Source organism: Monosiga brevicollis, genomic scaffold (genome assembly GCF_000002865.3).
Source record: "Monosiga brevicollis MX1 MONBRscaffold_9 genomic scaffold, whole genome shotgun sequence".
NCBI lineage: Eukaryota > Choanoflagellata > Craspedida > Salpingoecidae > Monosiga > Monosiga brevicollis.
Window position 1 is genome coordinate 218,554 of NW_001865046.1, and position 23,566 is coordinate 242,119.

General features: G+C 55.4%; 8 protein-coding genes across 8 annotated transcripts in view; 4 read left to right on the plus strand and 4 right to left on the minus strand.

Moving 5' to 3' along the window:
- MONBRDRAFT_32271 (uncharacterized protein) overlaps positions 1 to 277 on the minus strand; it is a 2,470-nt gene extending 2,193 nt beyond the window's left edge. Inside the window, exon 1 of the mRNA XM_001745580.1 lies at positions 204 to 277. Coding sequence (XP_001745632.1) covers positions 204 to 206 — 3 coding nt within the window. The 5' untranslated portion in view covers positions 207 to 277. The remainder of the gene's footprint in view (positions 1 to 203) is intronic.
- A 1,644-nt stretch (positions 278 to 1,921) lies between these two features.
- Positions 1,922 to 6,787, plus strand: MONBRDRAFT_32272 (uncharacterized protein; the record flags this gene model as incomplete). The annotated part of the gene is made up of 11 exons (XM_001745435.1): positions 1,922 to 2,039; positions 2,163 to 2,216; positions 2,304 to 2,384; positions 2,487 to 3,562; positions 3,676 to 3,738; positions 3,813 to 3,872; positions 4,011 to 4,077; positions 4,167 to 4,221; positions 4,324 to 4,438; positions 4,555 to 5,460; positions 5,639 to 6,787. 11 exons carry the CDS (start codon positions 1,922 to 1,924, stop codon positions 6,785 to 6,787), a joined length of 3,744 nt encoding a protein of 1,247 aa, XP_001745487.1.
- Positions 6,788 to 7,952: 1,165 nt separating this feature from the next.
- MONBRDRAFT_25119 (uncharacterized protein) lies at positions 7,953 to 12,718 on the plus strand (the record flags this gene model as incomplete). Its single annotated transcript, XM_001745436.1, has 21 exons — positions 7,953 to 8,121; positions 8,259 to 8,377; positions 8,477 to 8,521; positions 8,603 to 8,708; positions 8,811 to 8,872; positions 8,945 to 9,044; positions 9,131 to 9,270; positions 9,367 to 9,429; positions 9,549 to 9,635; positions 9,960 to 10,055; positions 10,189 to 10,250; positions 10,347 to 10,446; positions 10,595 to 10,679; positions 10,811 to 10,931; positions 11,063 to 11,165; positions 11,258 to 11,402; positions 11,525 to 11,583; positions 11,665 to 11,726; positions 11,856 to 11,971; positions 12,175 to 12,360; positions 12,537 to 12,718. 21 exons carry the CDS (start codon positions 7,953 to 7,955, stop codon positions 12,716 to 12,718), a joined length of 2,208 nt encoding a protein of 735 aa, XP_001745488.1.
- A 1,147-nt stretch (positions 12,719 to 13,865) lies between these two features.
- MONBRDRAFT_32273 (uncharacterized protein) lies at positions 13,866 to 14,639 on the minus strand (the record flags this gene model as incomplete). Its single annotated transcript, XM_001745581.1, has 4 exons — positions 13,866 to 14,111; positions 14,134 to 14,193; positions 14,302 to 14,466; positions 14,493 to 14,639. The coding sequence occupies 4 exons, from the start codon at positions 14,637 to 14,639 to the stop codon at positions 13,866 to 13,868; spliced, it is 618 nt and encodes a 205-aa protein (XP_001745633.1).
- Positions 14,640 to 15,073: 434 nt separating this feature from the next.
- Positions 15,074 to 15,748, plus strand: MONBRDRAFT_7918 (uncharacterized protein; the record flags this gene model as incomplete). Its single annotated transcript, XM_001745437.1, has 1 exon — positions 15,074 to 15,748. One exon carries the CDS (start codon positions 15,074 to 15,076, stop codon positions 15,746 to 15,748), a length of 675 nt encoding a protein of 224 aa, XP_001745489.1.
- Positions 15,749 to 17,016: 1,268 nt separating this feature from the next.
- MONBRDRAFT_32274 (uncharacterized protein) lies at positions 17,017 to 18,482 on the minus strand (the record flags this gene model as incomplete). Its single annotated transcript, XM_001745582.1, has 4 exons — positions 17,017 to 17,217; positions 17,301 to 17,380; positions 17,471 to 17,598; positions 17,680 to 18,482. 4 exons carry the CDS (start codon positions 18,480 to 18,482, stop codon positions 17,017 to 17,019), a joined length of 1,212 nt encoding a protein of 403 aa, XP_001745634.1.
- Positions 18,483 to 19,719: 1,237 nt separating this feature from the next.
- On the minus strand, positions 19,720 to 20,199 carry MONBRDRAFT_25123 (uncharacterized protein; the record flags this gene model as incomplete). The annotated part of the gene is made up of 1 exon (XM_001745583.1): positions 19,720 to 20,199. One exon carries the CDS (start codon positions 20,197 to 20,199, stop codon positions 19,720 to 19,722), a length of 480 nt encoding a protein of 159 aa, XP_001745635.1.
- A 726-nt stretch (positions 20,200 to 20,925) lies between these two features.
- Positions 20,926 to 23,392, plus strand: MONBRDRAFT_32275 (uncharacterized protein). The gene is made up of 4 exons (XM_001745438.1): positions 20,926 to 21,676; positions 21,827 to 21,888; positions 21,992 to 22,055; positions 22,255 to 23,392. Exons 1-4 carry the CDS (start codon positions 21,035 to 21,037, stop codon positions 22,915 to 22,917), a joined length of 1,431 nt encoding a protein of 476 aa, XP_001745490.1. The 5' UTR covers positions 20,926 to 21,034; the 3' UTR covers positions 22,918 to 23,392.
- The last annotated feature ends 174 nt before the right edge of the window (positions 23,393 to 23,566 follow it).

The window sequence follows — 23,566 nt, forward strand, 5'->3', positions numbered from 1 at the left end:
GGGGGGGGGGGGGGGGCAGCAGCCAGTCGGATCAAGTCAGTGAGTTGCGGTCACGCACAGTGTCTTTTCATGTCAGCGTGTGCTTCGAGACCACGCCGCTGAAACGGAATGGCCTCATGGAAACCCAGCCAGGGAGGGGGGGACAAGAAAAGGGAAGCGGCCAAGGTCAAGTGGCCATGACCGAGAGGTCCCCACAAACTCACCATGATCGAGGTTGAACGAGAGAGAGAGAGAGAGAGAGAGAGGAAAGGAATCACAAGTATCGACTGGCAGGTGCAGTTGGAAACTGCCGTCGCCACTGTCTGGAACGTGTGAAGATCTGCTGCTCGACGTTCTCCTTTGAGTGTGTGCGTGTGTGTGTGTTTCTCTCTCAAGCTCTCTCTCTCTCTCTCTCAAGCTCTCTCTCTCTCAAGCTCTCTCTCTCTCAAGCTCTCTCTCTCTCAAGCTCTCTCTCTCTCAAGCTCTCTCTCTCTCAAGCTCTCTCTCTCTCAAGCTCTCTCTCTCTCTCTTTCTCTCTCTCTCTTTCTCTCTCTCTCTCTTTTCCCTTCATCAAACGAAGAAAAAGACCTTACAGTACTATTTCGTCATCGCTCTCCCTATGGCTTGAGCCCCCTCTTCCAGCTGAGGACATGTGCTCGTCCTCTGCCCGAAAGACGCGGGCCGTAATGGATGAGTTTGCACATGACATGGTGGACGACGGGGCATATGGTCCTTGACTTCAAAGTTCATTTGGACGGGAGCATGCGCTGCCATTTCAAACGCCGTATGGTTCAAGGGAAAACCTCAGCCTGTCGGAACAGCTGTCTCGCGAGCCAGCACGCGGGTGTGCATCTAAAAGCTCATTCCCCGCTTGCCCGGCAGTCGTCGAGTGTGGTCACGTCAACTGCTCGTCAACTATCCTACTGTGACCACACATGCAAGATCTGCTCCAGAAAAACCACACCTTGGTTAAAGCGCCACGTCAAGTTCACTTTGTCGCTGAGGCAGGTGATGCAATCGCCCTTGTTAAAATGTGAAAAGGAGGTTCACGCTAATATCCTCTCAAAACTATACACGTTTGAACAAAATACTGATGCCGTCCCTCTGTTTAAAACACAAGTGCGAAACATGTGTTGCAGAGTGACCTGTAGATTTTTGCTGTTGTATTATGCTGTTCATGGGTTCCAGTAGGCATACCAAGATAGGGCGGTTGCTGGACACCCGCCCCAGCTGCGCCGCTGCCCCTGCCCCAAGGCTCCGCAAGTTGGCACATCCCCAGCAGCAGCTGATCTCAAGCATTGCTTCTTCTGCCCACCCACAACTGCCCTGCCCTGCCATGGTCAAGCCCGCTCTCTCTTGTGTGCATGCGTGCGTACCGAAGAAAAAGGTAGAGCCGAAGTTTTGGTGAAAACAAGTGTTCTTACCAATTTGCCGCTTTGCTTCATCGGTGGTGGGCCGCCCCTGCTTTTGGCTGCATCATCATCATCATCATCCCCTTTCGTGGTCGGCGCTGGCCTCCCCCTTGGCTGTCGCCGCGTTGAACGAGCGTGCTGCGCAGTTGAGCGTGGCACGTAGCTGGTGCTGCGATCCACGAAAAGGCGTGTGCACTCTGGTCTGGATCGTGGGTGCATTGCCCCACTCCGTCACATCACCCCCCTGGTAGGAACCTCGAGCCAGTAGCTCACAAGTATCAGAGCGAGGGGCATTGGGCGCTCGGCCACGCATCCGAGATGCCTGCATCGCATTGCACTGCCATCATTTGATTCAACCCTAACCCTACCCCAGCCCTTTCTTTGACTCCAGAGCCACCCCGCCTCACCACGCCGCTGTGTGCTTGCAACCCCCTTCGTCTTTCCGCTGCGACTTTCCGCTGCGCAGCTCAAATCGAAACCCGGGCCCTGCCGCCTGTTTTTGCGACGTCTGCGATCCTCAACTCGCAACCATGGCCATGTTTGGCGGCATGAATGTCAAGGGTGCTGACGAAGAGGATCGGCCCGACCTGGCCAACGCTGCTGCAAGTAGCACGGGCAGCAGCTTTGCCTTTATCAACAGCGCCCCTGGTGCGTACCGGCCCAACCGTGCCCTCCCTATCGTGCGCAACGCTGCTCTCATCCTGTGCTTTCCGGCACCGCGCCGCCCCGCCTGTTCTGCTCGGCCTCGCTCTTATCTTGTACATCTCGCAGCGGCCGCCGCCGACGAGAGCGCCGCTCCGTCCAGCTCCGCTTTTAGCTTTATCGGTATGCGCCACAGCACTTTGCTGAGCCAAGCCTGCTCGGCGACCAGCCCCCGCTCATGGCTTTGATGTTGTTGCTGCCCAACACCAGGTGGATCCGCAGCCTCTGACAATGCCGAACCAGCTGTGGAGCGTATCGCGCCGGCCGCCGCCACCCCTCTCATCTCAGCCCGTGCGTCCTTTCTTTGCACCCGCGCTCGTTGATTGTGCTGAGCAAAGACGCTGCACGCTTGATCGTCCACGGTCTAACCCGCCTTTGCCACCTTCTTCGTAGCCACCACTAAGAAGAAAAAGAAGCGCAACCCCAAGATGGTGCGCCCGGGACATGGTCGCTTGGAGGAGGGCGAGGCGGAGCAGCACAGCCCCTCGCTTGAGCGGAAAACGGCCCCCTCTGCTAGCCCGAGCCCCGCATCAACACCCGCCTCGGATGTGCCCGCGTCTACCAGCAGACCACGCTCCCCCGCACAGCCCGCTCGTGCCACTGCTCCGCCTGCGCAAACCAACAATGTGCCGGCCGATCGAGGCGCCGAACCAAAGTCTGCACCAGCCCCACAACGCAAAGCTGAGCCCGCACCCCCTGCCACGGCTCAGACCGCAGGCCCAACGCCGGAGACCATCGCACCCCCAAAAAAGAGCCTTCCACCTCGCAGCGCCAGTCCAACGGCCTCGCGCCTGCCACGCAAAGCTGATCCCGAACCACGGCCAGCGCCAGGCGCGACACTGACCCCAGTCGACACGAATCCCACGCCCGAGGCGGATGACGCGGCGAGTGGTGACAATAGCCGAGGCTTTCTTTCCCGCCTTTTTGGAGGTGGCAGCCGCAAAGCTGATAAACAAAAGCCTCCGCCCTCAAACACCGAACCCCCTCGTACCTCGGTTCCCTCCATTGCCCGCGAACCACAGGGCCCACGCGCTGCCCCTCCAGCCCGCATGAGCCCGGGTGCCGCCCGTGGTCGTGCGCCTGGACAGCGCCCGAACCCCCGCCCTGCCAATGCTGCAACACCGTCTGTCCCCACTTCCAAGGCCGCTGCACCCGCCGTGGCCAACCCATCAGACACTCATCCTGTCCCGAGCAACTCACCTGTTCCGGCCGACCCTGCGAAATCCCAGCGCGCCAAAGAACAGATGGCTACGGATAAGCGCTCCCAGTCACCACCCTCACCCGTGAAACCCACTCCGACACCTGCATCCACGCAAGCGGCCACCAAGGCGGCAGCACCCGAGCCGGCAGCACCCGAGCCGACGGAGGACGCGAGCACGGAGGACGTGAACAAGCAGGAGCCTGAAACTCGCGAGACTGACACTACTGAGACGACCGTCACCAACCGGGCCATGGCCCTTTTGGAAGAGGTGCGCGAGCCCAACGCTGGCGCAGCTGACCACAAGACCCACGCGTCTACCGCGTCGCGTCCACCGGTTGTGCCTTTTGCTCATTGCTCTGCCTCCCCACGACCCGTGTGTAGGCCAAGAACAAGGCCGCAACGGCCGAAACAAAGCTTGAGGAACTCCATCAAGAGCGTGAAACGGTAAGCGTGGCCCCACATCGGAATCCTACCGCGTATCAAGCCGATGCCATGACGCCACACCACTGCACTTGTAGATTCTGGCCCATCAACTCTCCATTTTTGAGGAGCATAAGGACAAGGTGGCCGAAATGCTGGTAAGTGTGCCAAATTCCAGCCGTGTTTTCAAAAATGCGGTTAGAAGTTACCTCGTTTGCACGGCTTGACTCATTTTGACGCTGCCGTGCAACGCTTGGCATCCACACACACACACATACACGCGCGCGCCCCTCTAGCGCCACGAAGAAGAGCTTGAAACAGCTATTGAGGCAGAAGATTATGAGCGAGCAGAGGAGCTTGAAGGTTGGTTGCTGCGCAACGATGCGTGCAAAGTAATCGGCGTTGCACGCCTGATAGGCACCTGACGCGCTTCCTTTGCCAAATACCCTTAGCCCTCATTGCCAGCTTGACTGAGAGCACAAGCACCCCTCCATCCTTCACCAGCGCGTATGTGAAGTGCCGTTCACAGCGTCAGCACCGACGGCCTTGGAGCCAACGCCACCGGTGTCTGTCCTGATCGATTTGCACCCGTCCCCTCTATGTGTATAGGCGCAAGTCAACGCGTGCTTCCTTGCTCCGTCTGCTGCAGCAAGAAGAACAAATCCTGCTTGATCAAGCAGCTACACAGCGTGAATCTGCGCAGACTCTCGAGTCATCCTTGCAGGTACACATGACAGCACAAGGATAGCGTCCCTCTTGATGCTCTCTCTTGGTTGATCTCAGGTGGTGCTTCTTCTCATCCCTGCCCTCCTGTGACATCCTGGTTGACACGCGACACAGGAGCAATTGGACGAGCTCAAGACGTTTCGCAGTGGTTTGGAGGATGCCACGCGCAGCGAGCGCGCACGCATCGACGCCGAGCAGATGAAGCTACAGCGCGGCGAAGCTCACTTGCATGTGGACCAGCAACATCTGCAAGAGGCCGTGGATCGGCTCGAGTCGCTGGCAGCGGAACGGACGGCCGAATTTCAAGATGCCCGTCGGCGCCTTGTTGACGACCGCGAGCGGGTTCGCCGTGAAATTGCCGAGCTGGAGCGAAAACTCCGTGAAGCTCGACACAAGGAAGAGCGCCTGGAGAAGGACATTGCCAAGGAAGATGAGCGCATTGCTGCGGCTGAACAGGACCTAGTGGCTGAGCGCTCACAGGTTGAGGCACAGCGCAGTCTGGTCAATGAGCAGGCTGCTGAGCTGGACGCACGCCGGGCGGCCATTCAAGAGGCGCAGCAGAGCTTGGATGACAGCACAGCTTCTGCCCGCAAGCAAGTTGAAGACTTGGACGAGGCTGCCAACGAAGTGAAGATGCATATCGTGCAATCTCGCCTGGGTCTGCGACGCTTGGAAAAACGCACGGCGCGCTACCTTGATTTGGAACAACAGTCCTTTGCTGGCAGTGACCGCCTGGATGACATCTTGCAAGCGTTTGAAGAGGCCAACGAGGCCATTCAGAGCCTTGATGCCCAGGTGGCCGCCAAAACGTCTGACATCCAGGAGCTCTCCACCAACGTGCTACAACTGCAGCAGGATGTGAGTCTTCAACGCAAGCAAGCCACATCCATTGCCGACCAGCTGCCTGAGTTGACCCAAGCCAAGAAGCTGGCTGTTGGCTCGCGCAATTTCAAAGAAGCCAGTCGCCTCAACGCCGAGATTACGTCACTCGCGGAACAGCAATCTAGCTTGGAGGCCGTGGTATGTGGGCGTGCTTGTGGGCCTGCTCGACAACCTGGCTGGCGTGGCTGTTTCGGCTTCCGCTTTCCTTTTGCTCACGGCTGGCTTTTTTTTTTTTTTCTTTTTTTTTCTTTTTTTTTTTTTTTAAATTTCCTTGCTTTGTTGCTTCCTCTTGTGGACAACCTGATTGCATTTGCAGATTTCGGAGCGGGAAGAAGAGCTCAAGCGTTCGACGACTGAGCTTGAACAGGCCCAAACCGACGCGGACCAATTGCGCAGCGAGCTTGAGCAGGCTCGCCGCGATCGTTTTGACGGCATCATTGAGGATCTCGCAGGGCTTTACGGGGAACTTTTTGGAGAGGCACGCCGCCGCCGCCGCCGCAAACAGCCTTCGGCTGCCCTCGTACAGGCCGATGCAGACTTGTGCCACAGCTTGTTGGTGACATTGTGCGGCGCGCAGGGAACCGACATGCCCGCCTTGGCCGAGGACCCCGAAACCGACGAAGCGCCGTCCACGGATGACGAAGAGATGGAGGACAACGCCGATCTAGGCGTCATTGCTGCGTCGCTGATTGATTTTGGGGATGACGGCCTGGAAGCAGGCTCTCCCGAAGCAGCCTCATCGGGCAGTCCGGCAGGCGACACTGAGCAGGAGCAGCCACTGGTTGCAGCTATTGCAGACGATCTCCTTTCGCTCGATCTCAACACCAGCGCAACTGCGGACGAGCAAGATAACCTCGATGCCCTGCTCGATGACGGTGAGGATGACCAAGCCGACCCGGAGAGCCCAACAGTTGAGACCGAAGACGCTAAAGACGCTGAAGACGCTGAAGACGCTAAAGACACTGAAGATGCTAAAGATGCTAAAGATGCTGAAGATGCTGCCAGCGCCCCTGAGGAGCCCATGAACTTGGATGCATCCATCGAATCGGTGCGCGGAGACGATGTTCCCAGTGATGCTGGCGAGCAGGACGAACGCGACGCAGTTCTCGAGTCGGAGGATGTGCAAGCTGAGATTGAAGATGAGGAGATGGAAGCTTCCGACGCCAGCAGCCACTCTGATGGCGCGGAAGATCCTGCCTCTGATGCGGAGGCACCGGTGGATGGCGAAGACGTCGATGACGTCTCGGTGTCGGAAGAAGCGGCCAACCAACAGGCCAAGGAAGAGCGCAAGGCGCAGTTGGCTGAGGAGATCTGGGAGCTGGAGCAGGGCATCGAGCGAGCTGTTGAAAATGAGGATTTTGATTTATGCGAGGAGATGGACGACAAAGTCAAGGTTTTGTCGCAGGAACTTGTCGATTTGGGTGTGGAAGACGTGGAGGATTTTGTCAAGCAAAGCCGAGCTTAGCTGTCAATTGAGGAAAAGATGTGATTGGACATGTGCTCCAGTCTTTTGATGAGATGGTCTGATGATGCTCCACGGCTCAAGTAAAAGGAGATTGGTCGCCACCGAGTCGCTTTGCTCTGGAAGACAAGATAAGGGGCCCATTGTGGAAAACTTGAGTTGATCCTGGTGTCAAAGCCAAGTAGGGGGTTTGGGAGGGGGGGTCGAGAAGTCAAACTCTAGCTAGCTTTTCTGTTTCTCGTGTGTTTCTCTTTGCTTTTTTTCCTTTTCATGCTTGTTCGACTGGCTGGCTTTGGACAACCGCAAACAGCGCCCCATCTTCCTCCGGGCTCGGGAGGGACGATCGTTGGACCAGGACAATTGTAGCAGAGCTAGCACATTCATCAAAAGAGCAGTCTGGCCTTCATCAATTGTAATAACCATCAGCCCTACCAAAAAAAAAAAAAAAACCGTCAAAATTCATAATCAATTCAAGAATTATTAGCAAGGAACAAGGACCAATACGGCGGTGACCACCGAAGGCGGTTTCTGTTCTTCTACAAGAAGCTTCGTGCGTGCAAACCACCCACAGGTCCACACTCAAGCGACATTCAGGACAGCGAGGCATGCGCTGCCTTACATGTTGACATGACACTTGTGAATCTACACACACATGCTGGAGATGATTTTGGTGAAACGCCCCTTTCGTGAGATTGAGTCGAAGAGAGAGAGAGGACTGAAGTCTTTTGATTTGTCAGAGATAGCTTGCGGTGGGGAATCGAGGTAGAGAAAAATTGTGATTGGAAAATACCTCAATGGAAACAAAAAGGGATAGCAGAGATAGGGGCAATGATGTAGCATTCGCCAGAGAATTAAACAGGAATCTGTTATAAATGAGAGAAAGAAGCCAGAGCTGTCTTCATTTTTATTTGTGCGTAAACGGAGGAAGATCAGCGCGCTGGTCGCGTCGATCTATCTAGTTCAATAGGCCAAGCCGTCGTCTGCCCATGTGTCTACGCCGTCGATCGGCATTGCATGGTAGCAGTCGGCCTGTCCAAGCACGCGTGACTCGGAGTAAATCCTTGCGTGTTCGGAGCTAGGTTTTGAGACTCTTGGATCGGGCCCTTCTCGTCCAGTCCCGGCGTGCCAAGGCGATTCGACCACACCGTCTGCTACTTGTTTCGCACGCATGATGGCAAGAAGAAGGGGCTCAGGGTCCTCTATCGGCATTGTCCGCATCATTCTTATGATGAGCCTGCTGGCGGGATCTCATGCGGCGCTGCAAGATTTGTGTTACCGTCTGCGATGGCGATTGGCTGACCCCATTCCTCGCGAGCGCATGATCCGTCCCGTAACCGGTGCGCATGGGTCTTCAACTATCTGATATCAACTACATTGCGTTTGAAGCCAGTCTCAGGTTGTCATGTTGGTGATCTAGAAAACACCATGCGCCTCACGTTTAAATACCCTTCTGGGCATGTTTACGCCATCTCAGGGTTCCCGCCGGAGCACGCGCTTGTTCAGAATGAGCGCTGCGGGCATCAGTATGCGGCTGGGGACCCGATTCCAGTGTCTGCCCTCTACTCCACCTCAAATGGCAACTCGGGCTGTCAGGTAGGCTGTTGTTGAGAGCAGGTTCTGTGAAGGGGGTGTTTGAGTCCTGGTGGTCCGCTTTGTATCATCGTTCACTTGGGGTGCTGTGTCTTTTCGCAGGAGGTCACGGGTGGCAGTCTCTTCTACGCCTATAATTGGCCCAACGTGCGTGCCGGGCACCTTGGCATTGCAGACTGTTTGCACTTTTTTTTTGTTTTTAAATCGTTCCAAATGCTGCTCCTTTAGGGTGCTTCCGCCAACACGGGGTTTGAGGAACCAGAAAAGGCTCTGTTCTACTTTGTGCAGCGCGAGGACAGCAACGTCAGCTTCGTCCTTGTCCACGATACACCTGGTATAGCCAATGCATCAAAGCGCTTGTCTAATCAATTTTGATTCAGTGACGTCGCCGTCCGGCTCTTGATTCGTGCACGCTCATTGCACGCAATTAATACAGGGAACGCTGATGGTGGCGGTGTGACCTTGGAGCTACTTGCACCAGATCTCGCTGGCCGGGAGGTACGCCAGTTACTCATAAGTGCCTCGTCGTAGCGATCACAAACGGGCGCTGAATGCCATCGTGCCACATAGCTGGACTGGGAGGTGCGGGACGACTACAACGAGGTCTATGAGTATGATAGTACCACCGGTTTAGGCCGGATTGTGCAGAATTGGGCCGTGTGTTGTACAGGTGGGGGGGCCCGTTTTGTATTTACACTTCGCTATAGGAAGAAATTAAGCATCAACCCACCTCATGGCGCACATGGCACGTCGCAGACGGTGCTGCTCTTGGGCCATTGCCTCCGTATGGCTACCGGATCACCTTTCGCTACAGCCGTATCCTGGGCTTGAATGGCGTCCGCGTGGGCAACTATAACGCTTCCACGAATTCCCTTTCCATGATCGAACTCGATCTAGTGCGTGCATTGCCATGCATTTCTTTGCTGCAGCTCCGAGCGCCATTCGTCTGCATCGCCTGTCGCTCACCGTCAAAAGTCGACCACGCGACTTAGGATGACTTGGCCGATGGCATCGAGCTGACAACGTTCACGTGCGATCAAATCTGTGAAGACAAGGTATGCCCCACCTAGCTACAAAAGCCAAGTTGAACATCACGTTCTTTCGCAGCTGCGTGCAGACCCGGCATACTTGCACATCATGACAATCTCGAATTTTCGTTTGAATTGGCTGGTAGAAATCATGCGGGGAATGCGCATCAGATGATCTTTGTGCGTGGTGCGGCGACGAGTGCATCTATGAGGACACGCTCAAGTTCTATGATGTAAGCGTCGTTCCTGTGGATTCAGGATGACTTTTGAGGGGCCAGCTCACAGACCTCTGCACACTCGGGCCTCTCCCAATAGGGTTGCACCTCCGAAACTTGGATTCGCAACAACGATTGCTGCCCCGAATGCACGCTCGCGCGGTCTTGTGACACATGTGCAGAGCTTCAGGGCTGCGCGTGGGATTTTGAGCTCAGCGTGCGTTGCAGAGACCAAGAACACTTCTTTCGCTTCCACGTTCCATCATCAAGACGAATGTGGCCTGGGATGTGTGGATTACTTGTCGACCCTCACACCAATGTTGCTTGTGCTTCTGGTTGCAGAGCTGCGTCAGCGGATCTTATGCAGATCCCACCAACGAGCTGTTCTGTACTTCTGGTGACCACGGCTGGCGCTTCATTGGCGACGGTGAAACAGATGTGAGTGGCTCTTGGGAGTGTGGCAGTGTTGTCGCAGCTGAATGGCGTTTTTTCGTCTGGCTTGTGCATGATCCAATGACACTCTTACGATTTCTTCACCTTGCCTTCGTATCACGGTCCAACCAACTACTAGCAATGCGATTATCCACCTGGGGCAATTAACGACGCTGGGCGCTTTACCAATCCTCGTATTACGTGCGTGTCCTCACTGCACATCCCGAAATTGTTGTGCATGCGCACTTTGACTCTGGCTTCATCTCTCTTTTGTGTGCGTGCGTGTGAATGCGATAGCGAGGTCGAGGCTTTCTGCACAGGGCGCGGCGAGCCAGACTTTGAGGTCGACGCATGCAACTGTTACGAAGGCTATTATGGCATCGACTGTCGAAACGAGGTTTGACACGCAGAAATAGACAGCCAGAGCAGAGAATGCAGGGACTGGTCCCCTTGACTGCATTAGCGATTACTGCCATTCCCCAGACTCTGTATTGAGATGAATGTTGTTCTTATGCTCAAACTCTGCCCCTCCTTTCCTATCGTAGTGTCCCGGTGGCGCCGCCAACCCGTGCAGCGGCCATGGGGTTTGTCACGCCGATGGACATTGCGTCTGCGAGTGTGGATATGGCGGTACGGCTTGAAGGAACGAATGGTTGTGATTTGGGTAGACTTGTTGGTAGCACATATGAGTTGCAAGTGTGCTGACCATGCAATTGGCCTGCCGATTCTGATTCATGCGTTGGCCGAATGCATCGGGATAGGCACGGACTGCGCCATGAACTTGGGGAGTTGCTCAAGCTGCGAGCTGAGCAATGGAGATGCATGCGGTATCCTCTTGACGGACAGCAATTTCAGCGGTTATTGTTCAGGCGGCGAGATTCGGTGCGAGCAAAACTGCGTTCATTGTCGCGTCTACACATTGAGCATCGCTGCGGATGCGCAAGGCAGTTGATCGTGCGGTGTTCGACCCGTTACATCACAGTCGCTTGAATTTCACTGCTCTTGTTTGGTAGCGGTCCAAGTTGTGCATGTTTGGAAGGGTTCCATGGCGAAGCATGCAACGAAACTTGCCCTGGCATGAGCGCCAACGGCACTGGAACATCCTGCGGTGGTCACGTATGTTTCTTGTCGGCTTATTCGCACGGCACTGTGCTGCACTCAACTTGATACAAATGTTCGTGTGCACGCGTGGATTTGATTGCTGTCAGGGAACGTGTGACGCCAACACGGGTGTGTGCGTATGTGATCCTTGCTACACGGCTAACCCGGTGACTGGCTTATGCGAGCCAAAGGCCTGCCCAGTCTGCGAGAACGATGGCTTGTGTGTGTGCGATCGCAATACTGGCGAGCAGTGTAAGTTCTGTGATTGCCATATGGTAAACCCCCTTTTTTTTGTTGTACTTGTCTCTTTGCGCCAACGATGATCGGCCCTAATCTCGCTGGTACTGGAATGGGGTGCTCGGCGTTGAAAACAGATTGCTCGTGCCGCGGCGCGTTTGAGGGCCCGACGTGCAATGTTTGCAGTTGCTACAACGTCAGTATCTCGGCTGAGCTTGTTATCGAGCGTTATGCAGACCCTTCTTCATGACCCACTGCTTCTGGCTGTGGTGTATAGGGCGGAAGCTGTAACGCAATTTCCGGCGAATGCATTTGTGTAGAGCCCTATCGTAGTGAAAAGTACGTATTTGCAAGCAAGAGCAGAGTCATTTGACTGGGATCTTTTCATGACGAAGAGAGGGAAAGACGCTATCAACACTTATCATTGGAGCGCTCATCACGCCTGTTGTGGCTTATGATCCTTTTTAGTTGCGAGCTGGACTGTACCAACGCAGCCGAGGGAGAGTTGATTGGTTGTGTCGAGATTGATCTATGTATGACCAACCAGAGCTTCTGCGGTGCCAACACCACCTGCACGTTTATCGGTACGGCTCTGGCCCCGGTTCCTAATCGCATCGTAGCATTGGCTGCGCGCACCATAGGGCAAAGGGTAATGCCGAAGAAGAAAGGGGAACATTGTGGTGCCGCGTGATCCCATACAGTCTGCCCCACCTGGCAACAATGTACGCTCACGCTCGGCCGTTGTGGGTGATAGAATCAATGGTTTCGCGATGTGACTGCCGGACAGGATACGTGGCTGCTGATGGCCAAAACGTGACGCTGGGCGGTGATTGTCGACCTGTGGACGTGTGTGCAGAGGAGGGTGAGGCCGCCTGCGGGAGCTTCTCAGACTGCACGACAACGGGAGCGGGCACGTACACGTGTGCGTGCCAAGCGGGCTATTGGAGCGATCAGGCCCAACACAATTGCAGCGGTAGGTTGGAATATTCTTGGGTACTTGCGCAAACGGACCGTGTGCAACATTGATGTTGTCTTGCCTAAGCTCATGGTATCTTTGTTTTGTGACGGCGGATGGGGTATGCCGGCTTGTTCAATGCATGGCTACTCAACCCTGAACCGTCCATACGTATGGAATGGTGCCCTGCATAGCCTTTGCCGTGTGTGGCGAGGACGAGCTAGAGGCGCAGGCGCCAACAGCTACTAGCAACCGCGTATGCGAGCGCGTGGCAGCGACCACGACCACGGTGGCCTCAACAACGACTACGACAAGCGAAACAGCCGATGGGAGCGTGGGCGCATCGAGTTCCAAGTCATCAGCGGTCTGTATCTGACGCGCAGGTCTTCTCATCGAGCCCAGTGGCAGCCTATCCTCGTTTGCTCACCGTGATATGCGGCAGGTGGAGGCACCTTTGTACCTTGGACTTATTGCTGGGGGTGGTGTGCTGCTGCTATTGGTGGCGTTGATCGTCATTTTGCGGCGCCGCCGTGCACCAACACGTCCAGACACAGCCAAGGTCAGATACGCAGCTGACTGCTACATGGTGCCTTTGGGGTTGACATCCCACGTTTGGTTTTTCCTTGATGGTATCATTTTTGATTATATATCGAGACACGCGGTGGAAGCCGCACCGAATCGGACGGCACAACTCACGTGATCCAACTCGTGCCACTTGCGCTCAGATGTCTGAAGGAACCGTTGCCTCATTGACTGCGCTGTCACCTCGATGGAGCGATGCGGGCACACACCAGACTCAAATGTCGGATGATGAGATGGACGATGATACGCTGCCTTTGGACGTGTCCCACCTGGATTGGATGGAAGGTCCAACCGATGAGGCCGCGCCCTTGGTCTCGAATGCGTCTATACCTGCGACCAGCGAGATGCAACCGCCGGACATTGCAGAGAGTACGGCGGAGGGTGAGCTGCTGGCTTCGACCGGCATGCCCGCGCCGCTGGATAGCGCTACGCTGGCTGAGACCTCGGCTGACCAGCTGGCGTCTCCGTCTCGTTATCATTACGAAGACCCCTTTGAGAATAATCCGCTCACGACCGTGGTGCCTTTGCAAGCTGATGACCAGGACGAGTGAAGCCAGAGGTCAAGGTTGTGTGGAGCACCTCGGGTTTGAAGCTTTAAGCTTTCAATGCCTTCCAGAAAGGTGTTTGTGGTCACGTTCTTATTTTTTGAATTTTTCGTTTCCTCTTTTTTAGAAGGGGTTGATTTGTTTTGTTGGTTTGCCCGTGGCCCAATCTGGTTGGTTGTCGCCTTCCAAATCAGCCGATGCGTGTGTGAAGCTGCGGGAGGGCGAATCTGCTTTATTCGGGACTTTGTTTGCAGCAAGTGTGTGAATTGATCTAGCTAGATTCCAAGGCTTGCTCGGTTTTATTGCGAATAGCAGTCACACAATGATCATTGCTGAACATGAAAAGGGGTCCGACTTTTGGGACGGATGCTTGGGCAAGGCAGCTGGCCCATTGGCCTAGGACTGGTCTGCAGCATGCAGGCCAGCAAGCACCGGGGCGGCAGCATCGGGTGCGAGCATGCCACCTGATGCCGGGAGCTTGAAGAGCTGGTCTTCCTCCATGCGTGGCACCACGTGAACGTGTGCGTGCATGACGACCTGAGGGTGAAACGTTGTGGGGTGAAAGACATGCTCCTTGTACCCCAACGAGCAAGCCACGCGTGGGAAGACGGGGGCGGGGGGCTCAGGCGAAATGAGGAATAGCTAAAGTGCACCATGTATGTACCTGACCCGCAGCCGTTCCAACGTTGCTGAAAACGTTTACAGCATCGGCTTGCGTACCAGTCTAGCACACAGGATGATGGGCAACAAAGCATCGCGTGTCAGCTCGTCATGGGCCACCACAAGGGTGTTGGGGCGGGGACCGATGCTCGGGCCAAGACGGGTTGGCAACCTTGACAATGTTGATCAGACGCGGGAGGGCACTGAAAAAGTCGGCAGCGGCCTCGGCGGGCATATCAGCCACGCTAACGTAGTTGCCCTTGGGAATCAGGAGGCTATGGCCCTTGACGGCGGGAAAGGCGTCCAGGATGGCCAAAGCATGCTCCGTCTCGAAGATCTACACATGAGCACACCCATCGATACATTGCCAGTGTCAGTCGCGTTGACAGTGCCAGCCATTCGTGACGAAGGTGACGGGGGAGGCAGTGCTTGCTTGACCAGCACCTTGTAGGAAGGGATCTGGCCGTCCAGAATCTTGCGAAAGACGTTATCCGGGTTGTACTCGTCCATGTTGCCGTTGACCGGAACGATGAACGCAGGCAGGCGGGCAGTGGGCAGTTGGCAGCGATGGCGGCGGACAGTCGAGATGGCGAGAAATGGCGAGAAATGGCGCGAACAACAATACATGTATCTGCAAGAAGTAGATTTATTTCTACATTTACTCGGCTTGGAACCCTGTTTAAAACAGCACGATCCTCTTAATTATCGTCGTGTTACGGCTGGCTTGAGCTGAAATCTTCTGACAAATCACAATGTCAGATATTTGCAGTCATTTGACCACATGCCCTCTCTCTCTCTTGGCGAGCGATTTGAAGGACGAAAGGGCAGCGGGCGCGACTCATTGACGGTTGTTGGTGTGTGTGTGTGTGGGGGTCTGTGTGTGTGTGTGTGTGTGTTGTTGTTGTTGTTGATGGTAGTGCTGGGGGCTTGGGGGAGGTCGAGCCATGCCGCCGAAACGCAGTCGGAATAAAAAAGGGCGGCGGCGTGGGGATGCGTCTAGCGATGAGGAGGAGGCGGAGGTGGAGCTCGGCGGCACCAAGGCGCCTGCAGCCGCAGCCGCTCCTGCAGCAGCCAAGGGGCGCCGGGGCAAGGGGGCTGGTGGGCGAAAGGCTGCATCGGGGTTTACAACGGCGGATGTGGACCCGCGACAGATTCGGTTTGCGCACGCGCGCATCAAGCCCATGTTTAGCGGCTGCGGAAGGACGTTGGCACAAACGCTGGAGGAGCTGCGCGATGGGACAACCAAGGTGACGGACATTCCCACGGTGACAGTGATGGTGCGGCCGGACGATGATCCGACTTTGCCAGCCTGGTATTATAGCCTCAACAATCGGCGGCTGTACGTCTTTAAGCAGCTTAGAGAGGAGGGCATTTTGGACACCATTCCCGTCCGGGTTCGTGGCATGAAGCCGCACGAGGTGGCACGTTACACGCCGGACAACTGCGCTCTGCAGGCCAAATTTTTGTTCAAGGAGCGGGCTGCTGGTGCCGACGGACAAGCCGAGGCGGAACGGGGTCAGGATGAGGGTGCTGGTTCAGGGGAGGAGAGCTCTGACCCCGAACCCAGTCGCCAGATTGCTGATTCTGCTGCTCGACTTGCCCAAGACTTGTCTCTGTGAGGCGCGCATGCTCTGCTGATGTGCTTGAGCGAATAACCGTTTGGCTGCCTGTTCTGAATCCCGGTTGTGTGAATTGAGCGGTTGCGTTTTGAGAGCCTTTTGGTCGTCTGCTCTGAGGCGCCGTTCGTGACATCACGCAAGCCGGCGCTTGCTTGCACGGCCCGGCTTGGTCATGATAATAATATTTTTTATGGTAGTTTATGAGCATTCGCCTCGTGAGTCAGCACTTGGCATGTGAGTCGTTGAACGGCCCTTCGTGCAGACGTCGCAGGCACAGCGTGACACTTGTGCTCGCACTCTTGGCAGCGGAGCCGGGGCAATTGTTGTTGGTGTGATGCTCGTGGCAGCGTGGGCAGGGGTGGTCTTTTACACCAGCGTGCAACGGTGCACCAGCATGAGAGTTGAGCCGATCAGGACGCGGGGACTGCGTGACACAACATGCTTTGCGGACCACCGGCGCCACCCACATCGAGGGCATCTGCGCAAATCACTGGCCATGTAGACTCTTGAATATGGTCGACGGCGGGTGTGCTTATCATCGCTTGTGGCACAAGACTTGGTGGGGAGGGAGGGAGGTAGCAAGACGTCGCGTTGCAGAACGGCAAGGAAAGGCTTTGAGCCGGGGCGGATCTGAAGGTTGTTGGTGATGTTCTTTTTGAATCCGAAAAAAGAGGAGGGCGTGCAGTGGCCCACGAGCACCAGCGGTGCGAGCACCGGACCAAGCTGTTTGTGCATCCGATCAAAGCTGCCTGTTTTACAACGTGTGCCGTTTCACCATTCCCCTGTGTGAAAAGGCGTGACAGCCAAAGCCCCTGCTGACGGTGACGGTCGCTTCGTGTTGTGTTGACCGGAAGCAGGTCTCAGCGTAGTGGGGTGTGTGTGTGTGGGGGGGGAGACGTTGCTTGAAAACAAGGGCGAGAGGAACAGGGGCAACAGCGCAACAGGGCAACAGAGCAACGGGGCAACAGGGCAACGGGGAAAAGGGGTGAATTCACAAGGCGGATAAGGCGGATGGATGCATATTATTATTGTGCCGAGGGCGATGGGCCAACACGGGTATGAAATTCGATCGAAACAGCTCCTCCTGCCGCGCTGGGAACGTAAGCATATTGCTCCCCTTTTTGGTCAAGTTTGATAAGGGGGGCAGTGTTGTGTTTCCTGTCAAAAACAACGTGTCAGGCTGATCGTGATTTTGGGAGGCTGCTCAATTTCTGCATTCTACACACAGCTACATCAGGACCCTGCCTTGAAGGACTCCGGCCACACGGTCACAGGGATTGATAAAGAGCCCGGCGGCGCTTGCGCCACATCAGGTACACAGTTGCGGCCACCAAGACGACGCCGATAGGCAAGCCAATACTCAGGGCCAAGATCAGATGGCCGTGGCCAGGTGGAGCCGAAATGGCCGGTGCGCTATTGATACAGTGGGTGCTGGCGGGACCCAGTGCCGTGTAGGGCGTGATACACGCCTGGCCAAGCATTGCTACTAGTGAGTATCAGGAAGCTCACAGGAAGCTCACAATGCACCACATCGAACCGCCGCAAGACGCACCGTGAATACCTGACCCACGTCCACGGGGGCAGTGAGCGCGAAGGTTGCCGTTTCAATGCTGGCTGCCACCGTTTGTTGATCTGCACGCCACAAAACAAGAATCAGGAAGAGAGCGGTTGTCGAGACTTTGTTATAATAATATACGAATAAACGCAACGACAATCCCATACCCAGCACATGACTGGTGTTGGCATTTTGCAAGGACACGTTGTAGTGCACCGGCCCACAACCACCAGTATCAACATCCTTCCAAGTGATGGTCAGCCGGTCGCTGCTCTCCAAGAGCTGGCCTTGCACGCTGCCACCAGTCCACCGGGGGGCAGGTCCAGGTTAGCATCGACTGCCCAACTTCAAGAATGCAAGGCGCAGTGAAACTCACGTTAGGACCTCAATCGCAGATGGCAGGGTCGACATGTTGAGATAGGACGCGTTGCTTGGTGGGCCCTCGTACATGAGGCCCCCGGTGCTCCACAAAAGCTGTAAAGCCACGGTAACGGCAAGCGGTTCACAGTTCTTTGGGAGCGCAATATTTGTGCTGAGACTGCCGGGCGGCATCACTTGATCCGCCACGGTCGCGTTCATGTTGCTGGCCAAAGCGACTCGCAAGCGCCAGGTAAACAGACTCCCCATTTGCACGGCGTAGTCCGGGTTGATGGACACAAAGCAAGTGTTCTCGCCGTCGTCGTGCAGGCAGCTTGGGTCAAGCAGGTCCACCACGGGCGTGCCGTCGGGCGTGGTCATGCGATCAGTCCCACCGGTCACGCGCAGAGCCACGGAGTAGTTGACCGGAGCAGCAGGCGGCGTGTAAGCGACTTGGCCTCTAAAGGCCAAGGCATCGTCGCCCATGTAGGCCATGTCTCCCACCTTGCCGTTCATGGAGCCGGACACGGGGAGAAGGCCCGTGACGTTGTAATTGACCGTCACGTTGGTGGATTCGAGGTACCACAGCATAAAGGTTGTGTGGCCTGTCGTTGGGGCACCCGTGACCACCATTTGAAAGGGCGGTTGTTCATCAGATGGGCTGACGTCCGCAAAGCACTCGCACAGCACATCAAAAGCCTCGCGATCGGTCAACGTCACGTGACAATCTGGCCGGTCTCCGCTGCCGCCCAACACCATTCGACAGGACTCTGCAGCCGCCACGGCCACCAAGCCCATCCACAAACAAACCCACACCGCCATCTCCAACCGTCCAGACGCCGACGCCCCGCCCCTGCTAAGCTGGACCGACCGCGCTTGCGCCGAGAAAAGTATTTGACATGTGATCGACAAAGGTCGCGTGCACGGGTCTGCAATCCACCGACGACTGTCATAAAAGTCTGACATTATCCATTTCGTTCGCGTACGGCTTTACTTACAGCTCGCATGCAACAAACTTGTCTGCAAGCACAACTTTCTCCAGATGCGAGCTCTTCAAAAGTCGGTGTTTTTGGCTTGTAGTGAGACCGCTGTTTCTCGAAGTGAATAGGAATTTTGACTGCACCCCAGTTCTTTTTTAAATCCGAAAAAAGAGGAGGGCGTGCAGTGGCCCACGAGCACCAGCGGTGCGAGCACCGGACCGACTCCCTAACCAAAGCTGCCTGTTTTACAACGTGTGCCGTTTCACCATTCCGCTGTGTGAAAAGGCGTGACAGCCAAAGCCCCTGCTGACGGTGACGGTGACGCTTCGTGCTGTGTTGACCGGAAGCAGGTCTCAGCGTAGTGGGGTGGGAGGGGAGACGTTGCTTGGAAACAAGGGCGAGAGGAACAGGGGCAACAGGGCAACAGGGCAAAGGGTAACAGGGCAGAGGGCAACAGGGGCAGCAGGGCAACGGGGAAAAGGGGCTTGATTCGCAAGGCCGATAAGACGGATATGCATTTTGTGCCGAGCGTGATGGGCCAACACGGGTATGAAATTCGGTCGAAACAGCTCCTGCCGTGCTGGGAACGTAGGCATATTGCTCCCCTTTTTGGTCAAGTTTGGTAAGGGGGCAGTGGTGTGTTTCCTGTCAAAAACAACGTGTCAGGCTGATCCGCTCGTGGTTTTGGGAGTCGGAAGAGGAGAGAGACAAAAGGAAGAACAAAGGGTGTGTCAACGCCACGTGATGCAAGCAAAGGATGGGTTGGATTTTGGTAGCGAAGTATCATTATGCTTGATTGCATCAGGAGATCGGTACCCCACGGTGTGTCACAATACTCATGATGTTGTGCTTAAATGTCCTCTTCTCCACGGAAACATCCCCGCTCAGGATCAACACAACCAAGCAAAATCAAAACGAACCACCCAACCGTTTTGGTAAACACCCCATTTGGCTGAAGGCTTCCAATCCTAGGGGGTCGTGCTCCCCTGAACCAGTGCAACATTTTCTCCCTTCATTCTGCACAGCTCCCATCAGCCCCACACTCGTTCGTCACCTGGTGTTTTCATCAGGACCAGCCTTCACCGTGTTAAGTGTGCCGTTGGGTCTGCATGGGTTGGGGGGTCACTCTGGGTTGGGTGGGGAATGTACACAAGAAAACCCTTTGAATGGTATGTGTAAACAAAACAAGAGAGAGAGAGTGACAGAGAGAGAGAGAGTGACACAGAGAGAGAGAGAGAGAGAGAGAGAGAGAGAGAGAGAGAGAGAGAGAGAGAGAGAGAGAGAGAGAGAGAGAGAGAGAGAGGGAGAGAGAGATTTAGAAAGAGAGAGAGAGAGAGAGAGAAGGGAAAGAAAAAAAAGAGAGAGGGATGGACGCAGATGTTAGAAAAGGGACTTTTGACGCTGATGCAAATCTGATGCTGCTTGTACCCATGACACCCCCCCCATCTCTCTCGCTGTCTCTCTCTCGCTGTCTCTGTCTCTGCCTCTCTGTCTCTGCCTCTCTGTCTCTGCCTCTGTGTCTCTGTCTCTGTGTGTGTGTGTCTCTCTCTCTCTCTCATTCTCTCTTCTTTCTCTCTCTCTCTCTCTCATTTTGTGTCACTGCTGCAATTTACCTCTTCCCTCCCCCCTTCCCCCCCCTTCTTGCTGGCCCTGGGGTGTGCCCGGCGCGCGCTCTCTCCCTCTCTCCCCTTCCCTCGGTGTGTGCGTGTGTGTGTGCACGTTCGGTGTGCGCATGTGTGAGCTTGGAGGTTCGCAGCATTTTCACACCCCTTTCCCGAGGCCCCCCCCCCTCCCCCCGTGCACACCCTGTTACCGCCACGCGCCTTGCCTCCTGCTGCTCACCCAAGCGCGCACTTGCTCTCTCTCTCTCTCTCTCTCTCGCTGTCTCATCGGCGAGCTTCACGTCACCTCTGCCCTCTGCCCTCTGCCCTCTGCCCTCTGCCCTCTGCCCTCTGCCCTCTTGCATCTTGACAGCCCCTTTGCCACCTGACCCCGTCTCTCCGTGCGCTTTCGAGCGCCTTTCCCACCCTGACCTTGGTGCCTTGTTGGCCCCTTTTTCTTCGCTGCCACCCGGACGCACACGTCCCTTTCCTCTGTGCTGCCATTGCTCCCTGGATCACCCGACAAGCCACGAGCCCAAGATTCCTTTCTTTCTTTCTCCTCCTCCTCCTCCTCCTTTTCCTTCTCCTTCTCCTTCTCCTTCTCCTTCTCCTGGCAGGGACAGCATCGCTTCGCCTCTCGCCGGCTCGTCTTCCCTTCCTTTCCACTTTGTTGATTCCTCCCTCTGTTCGCTGTCTGCCTCAGACCAGCAGCTAGCCCCCGACGCGGGGCCATCCTGCTCTTTTCACCGGGAACGAGAGTTTCTCTCGTCCTCCCGGTCGCTGCAGTCCGCTGATGACCCAGTTGGTAAAGCAGGCCTGGGCCAGTCCCATCACAGGCACCGAACTCTGGAACGACATTATTGATACAACCGGTGTCATGAACACGGCCGTTTCGGACAGCTGGCTCTACTCTTCCACCTCTCAGCCCTCCCAGCAACAACAACAACAACAACATCAACATCAAAATCAACAACAACAACAACAACAACAACAACAACAACAGCAGACACTGTTGCACGCTGGTGGTGCACAATCCCACTTCGCCCTAACTGCAAATGACCTTGCACGCGCAACCGCGGGTCGTCGAGCCCCAGACGTATCGCCCTTTTCTGGACAAAGCCTCTCCCTCGGCCGCACTGACGATGACGACCATGATCCTTCTCAAGCCATGCACAACAACTTGAATAACCCTTTTGGTGATCTTGCCCTGTTTGTCGGTATGGACAACGAGGACAGCTTCATGCCCAACAGCGCCGAAGCCGACAGCCAGGACCCAACCGGCGAACCGGCCCCCAAACGGCGACCCTCCTCCGTGGCAAAAAGCACGGCCTCGTCCGATGATAACAGCAGCAGCAACAACCCAGCCCGCTCTCGGCGCTACAACCTACCCTTTGAAGTCGAACGTCAAACGCCCAATGTCAAATCAAAGCTCAAGGTCAGTCTTTTGAAAGGAGGGCCATGGGTGTTTCAACCACACACACAAACACACAGGCAGGCACACACACACAGGCAGGCACATGCACGTATTGCGGCCTCCCCAAACATACCTGGCTGATCACTGCATGCCTTCTCCTCCTGCTTTTAGGGCGTGCGGGGCTATCGCCGCCAAGCCTTGCTTGACAATATGGACGACCGTGAGCGAAAAGCGTACGTTTTACCAATTGCACCCCTCGCTATCTTCTCTTGCTATCTGATGTGAGCAACAGCAACTCTGCCGTCCTGGTCTCACACCTTGCGATTGTCTCTGCAGTGAAGAGGACGCTCGCGTGGAGCGAAATCGGCTCTCGGCGCGTGAGTGTCGCGCACGCAAAAAAGTGAGTCTTGTCGTCAAATTCATCATCACATCCTCGTGGTGATCCGCGGCCCACCCGTGGTTAACACCTTCTCCCTGAACACACCACCACCACCACCACGAGAAACAAAACAAAAACTTAGTACGACAACTTAAAAAAGGCAAACAGCACAGTCAACAAGCTTTTATCCACATTACCACGTGCACACGCATTTCTTCAGTTCCTGTCACTCAAACTCATGTACTATGCTTGCATCGATACCCCCCAGGCCTATATCGAGCTTCTTGAGGCGCGAGTTGCCCGAAACGACGAACTGGTCAAGAAGAACGAGGAACTTGAGGCTCGCGTCACAGAACTTCAAGCCCTATGCGCTGAACAGCAAAAAAGGCTGCAACAACTGACTCACCACCTCAACACCGCCAACGCCACAGCCACCAGTTCTGTTACACACGGAATCAACAGCACTGCTGCTTTGCTCCGTAATCCTGGCTGGAGTGCGGGTGCCCCTGCTGGTGCTGGTCTCACCCCTACCACGACGATGGTCGGTGCCAGTAGCCTGGGCGCCAGCAATCCACTTGCCAACATGACTGTCGGTCGCAACCAACCTGCCAAACCCATCGACTACAACCACCAGTTTATGCTTCAGCAACACCTCCAAGAGTTGCGCCAAGAGATTCGACCTCAACCACACATGGCTCTCAGCAGTGCTGGAGCCATGGGCTTTGGTGCCCCGAATCATGGTGCGGGCAACATTGCCTCTACCATGAATGCCTCCTCTTTGAGTGGCCTGGGCATGCTTGATCAAATGCCTCCCATGTCCTTTGGTTCAGGCGTTTCAGGCTTGTCGACAGCACAGCAGCTTGTGCATCTCCTCGACCATTAAGAGTCGAGGCCGTTTGTGCCTATGTTTTGTTCTCTCTCTCTCTTTTTTTGTTCTTTTGACTTCACAACAAAAGGGGAGGCCAGAGCTTGCTCGAGCCTCGCTTTCTGGCAATCCCCTTTCTGCCGTCACGCGCAGAGCTGTCATGTGTCGCACCTAGCGATTCCGGCGGCTGCCATGTTGGATGCGGTCAACATCCTATTCATTAACATTTTATCAGCCTGGTTTTATGGTCCTCCTGCGAGGCAGGTACCAGTCAGGGCCATCGGTCCATCATTGTCGGTGGATGGTCTCACCTCACTTGGCGTCATCGTTCAAAGTCCCGTTGCACGGGGGGTCCTGTGTTGGTACCAATACCAAGGATTCTATTGCGCGATGAATCAACAGCCATTTTTTTGTTTTTTTTGTTTGGCACAATTCCACTGTGCGCGGGATTACTGTTAATTCAAACTTTTTGGTCAATTGATTCTAGTGTTTGAACGCAGTCATCATCGTCCCCGAATGATCACACAATGTCTTCTTGATTCTTCGTAGCACGCCAACTCAAAGGCGCAACTCTGGAACTAACAATTTTATTATCTAGGTATAAGATCAGATATGACCCATTTGGCATGCCATTCGGTTGTACACAGCACCTTTGCCTTCGACATGT

Bases quoted from the DNA above. Each gene is read 5' to 3' on its own strand.
- MONBRDRAFT_32275 (XM_001745438.1), top strand. From the start codon at position 21,035: ATGACCCAGTTGGTAAAGCAGGCCTGGGCCAGTCCCATCACAGGCACC. The intron at 21,889-21,991 runs GTACGTTTTACC...TTGTCTCTGCAG, and splicing joins GACGACCGTGAGCGAAAAGC to TGAAGAGGACGCTCGCGTGG. The intron at 22,056-22,254 runs GTGAGTCTTGTC...GCATTTCTTCAG, and splicing joins AGTGTCGCGCACGCAAAAAA to TTCCTGTCACTCAAACTCAT.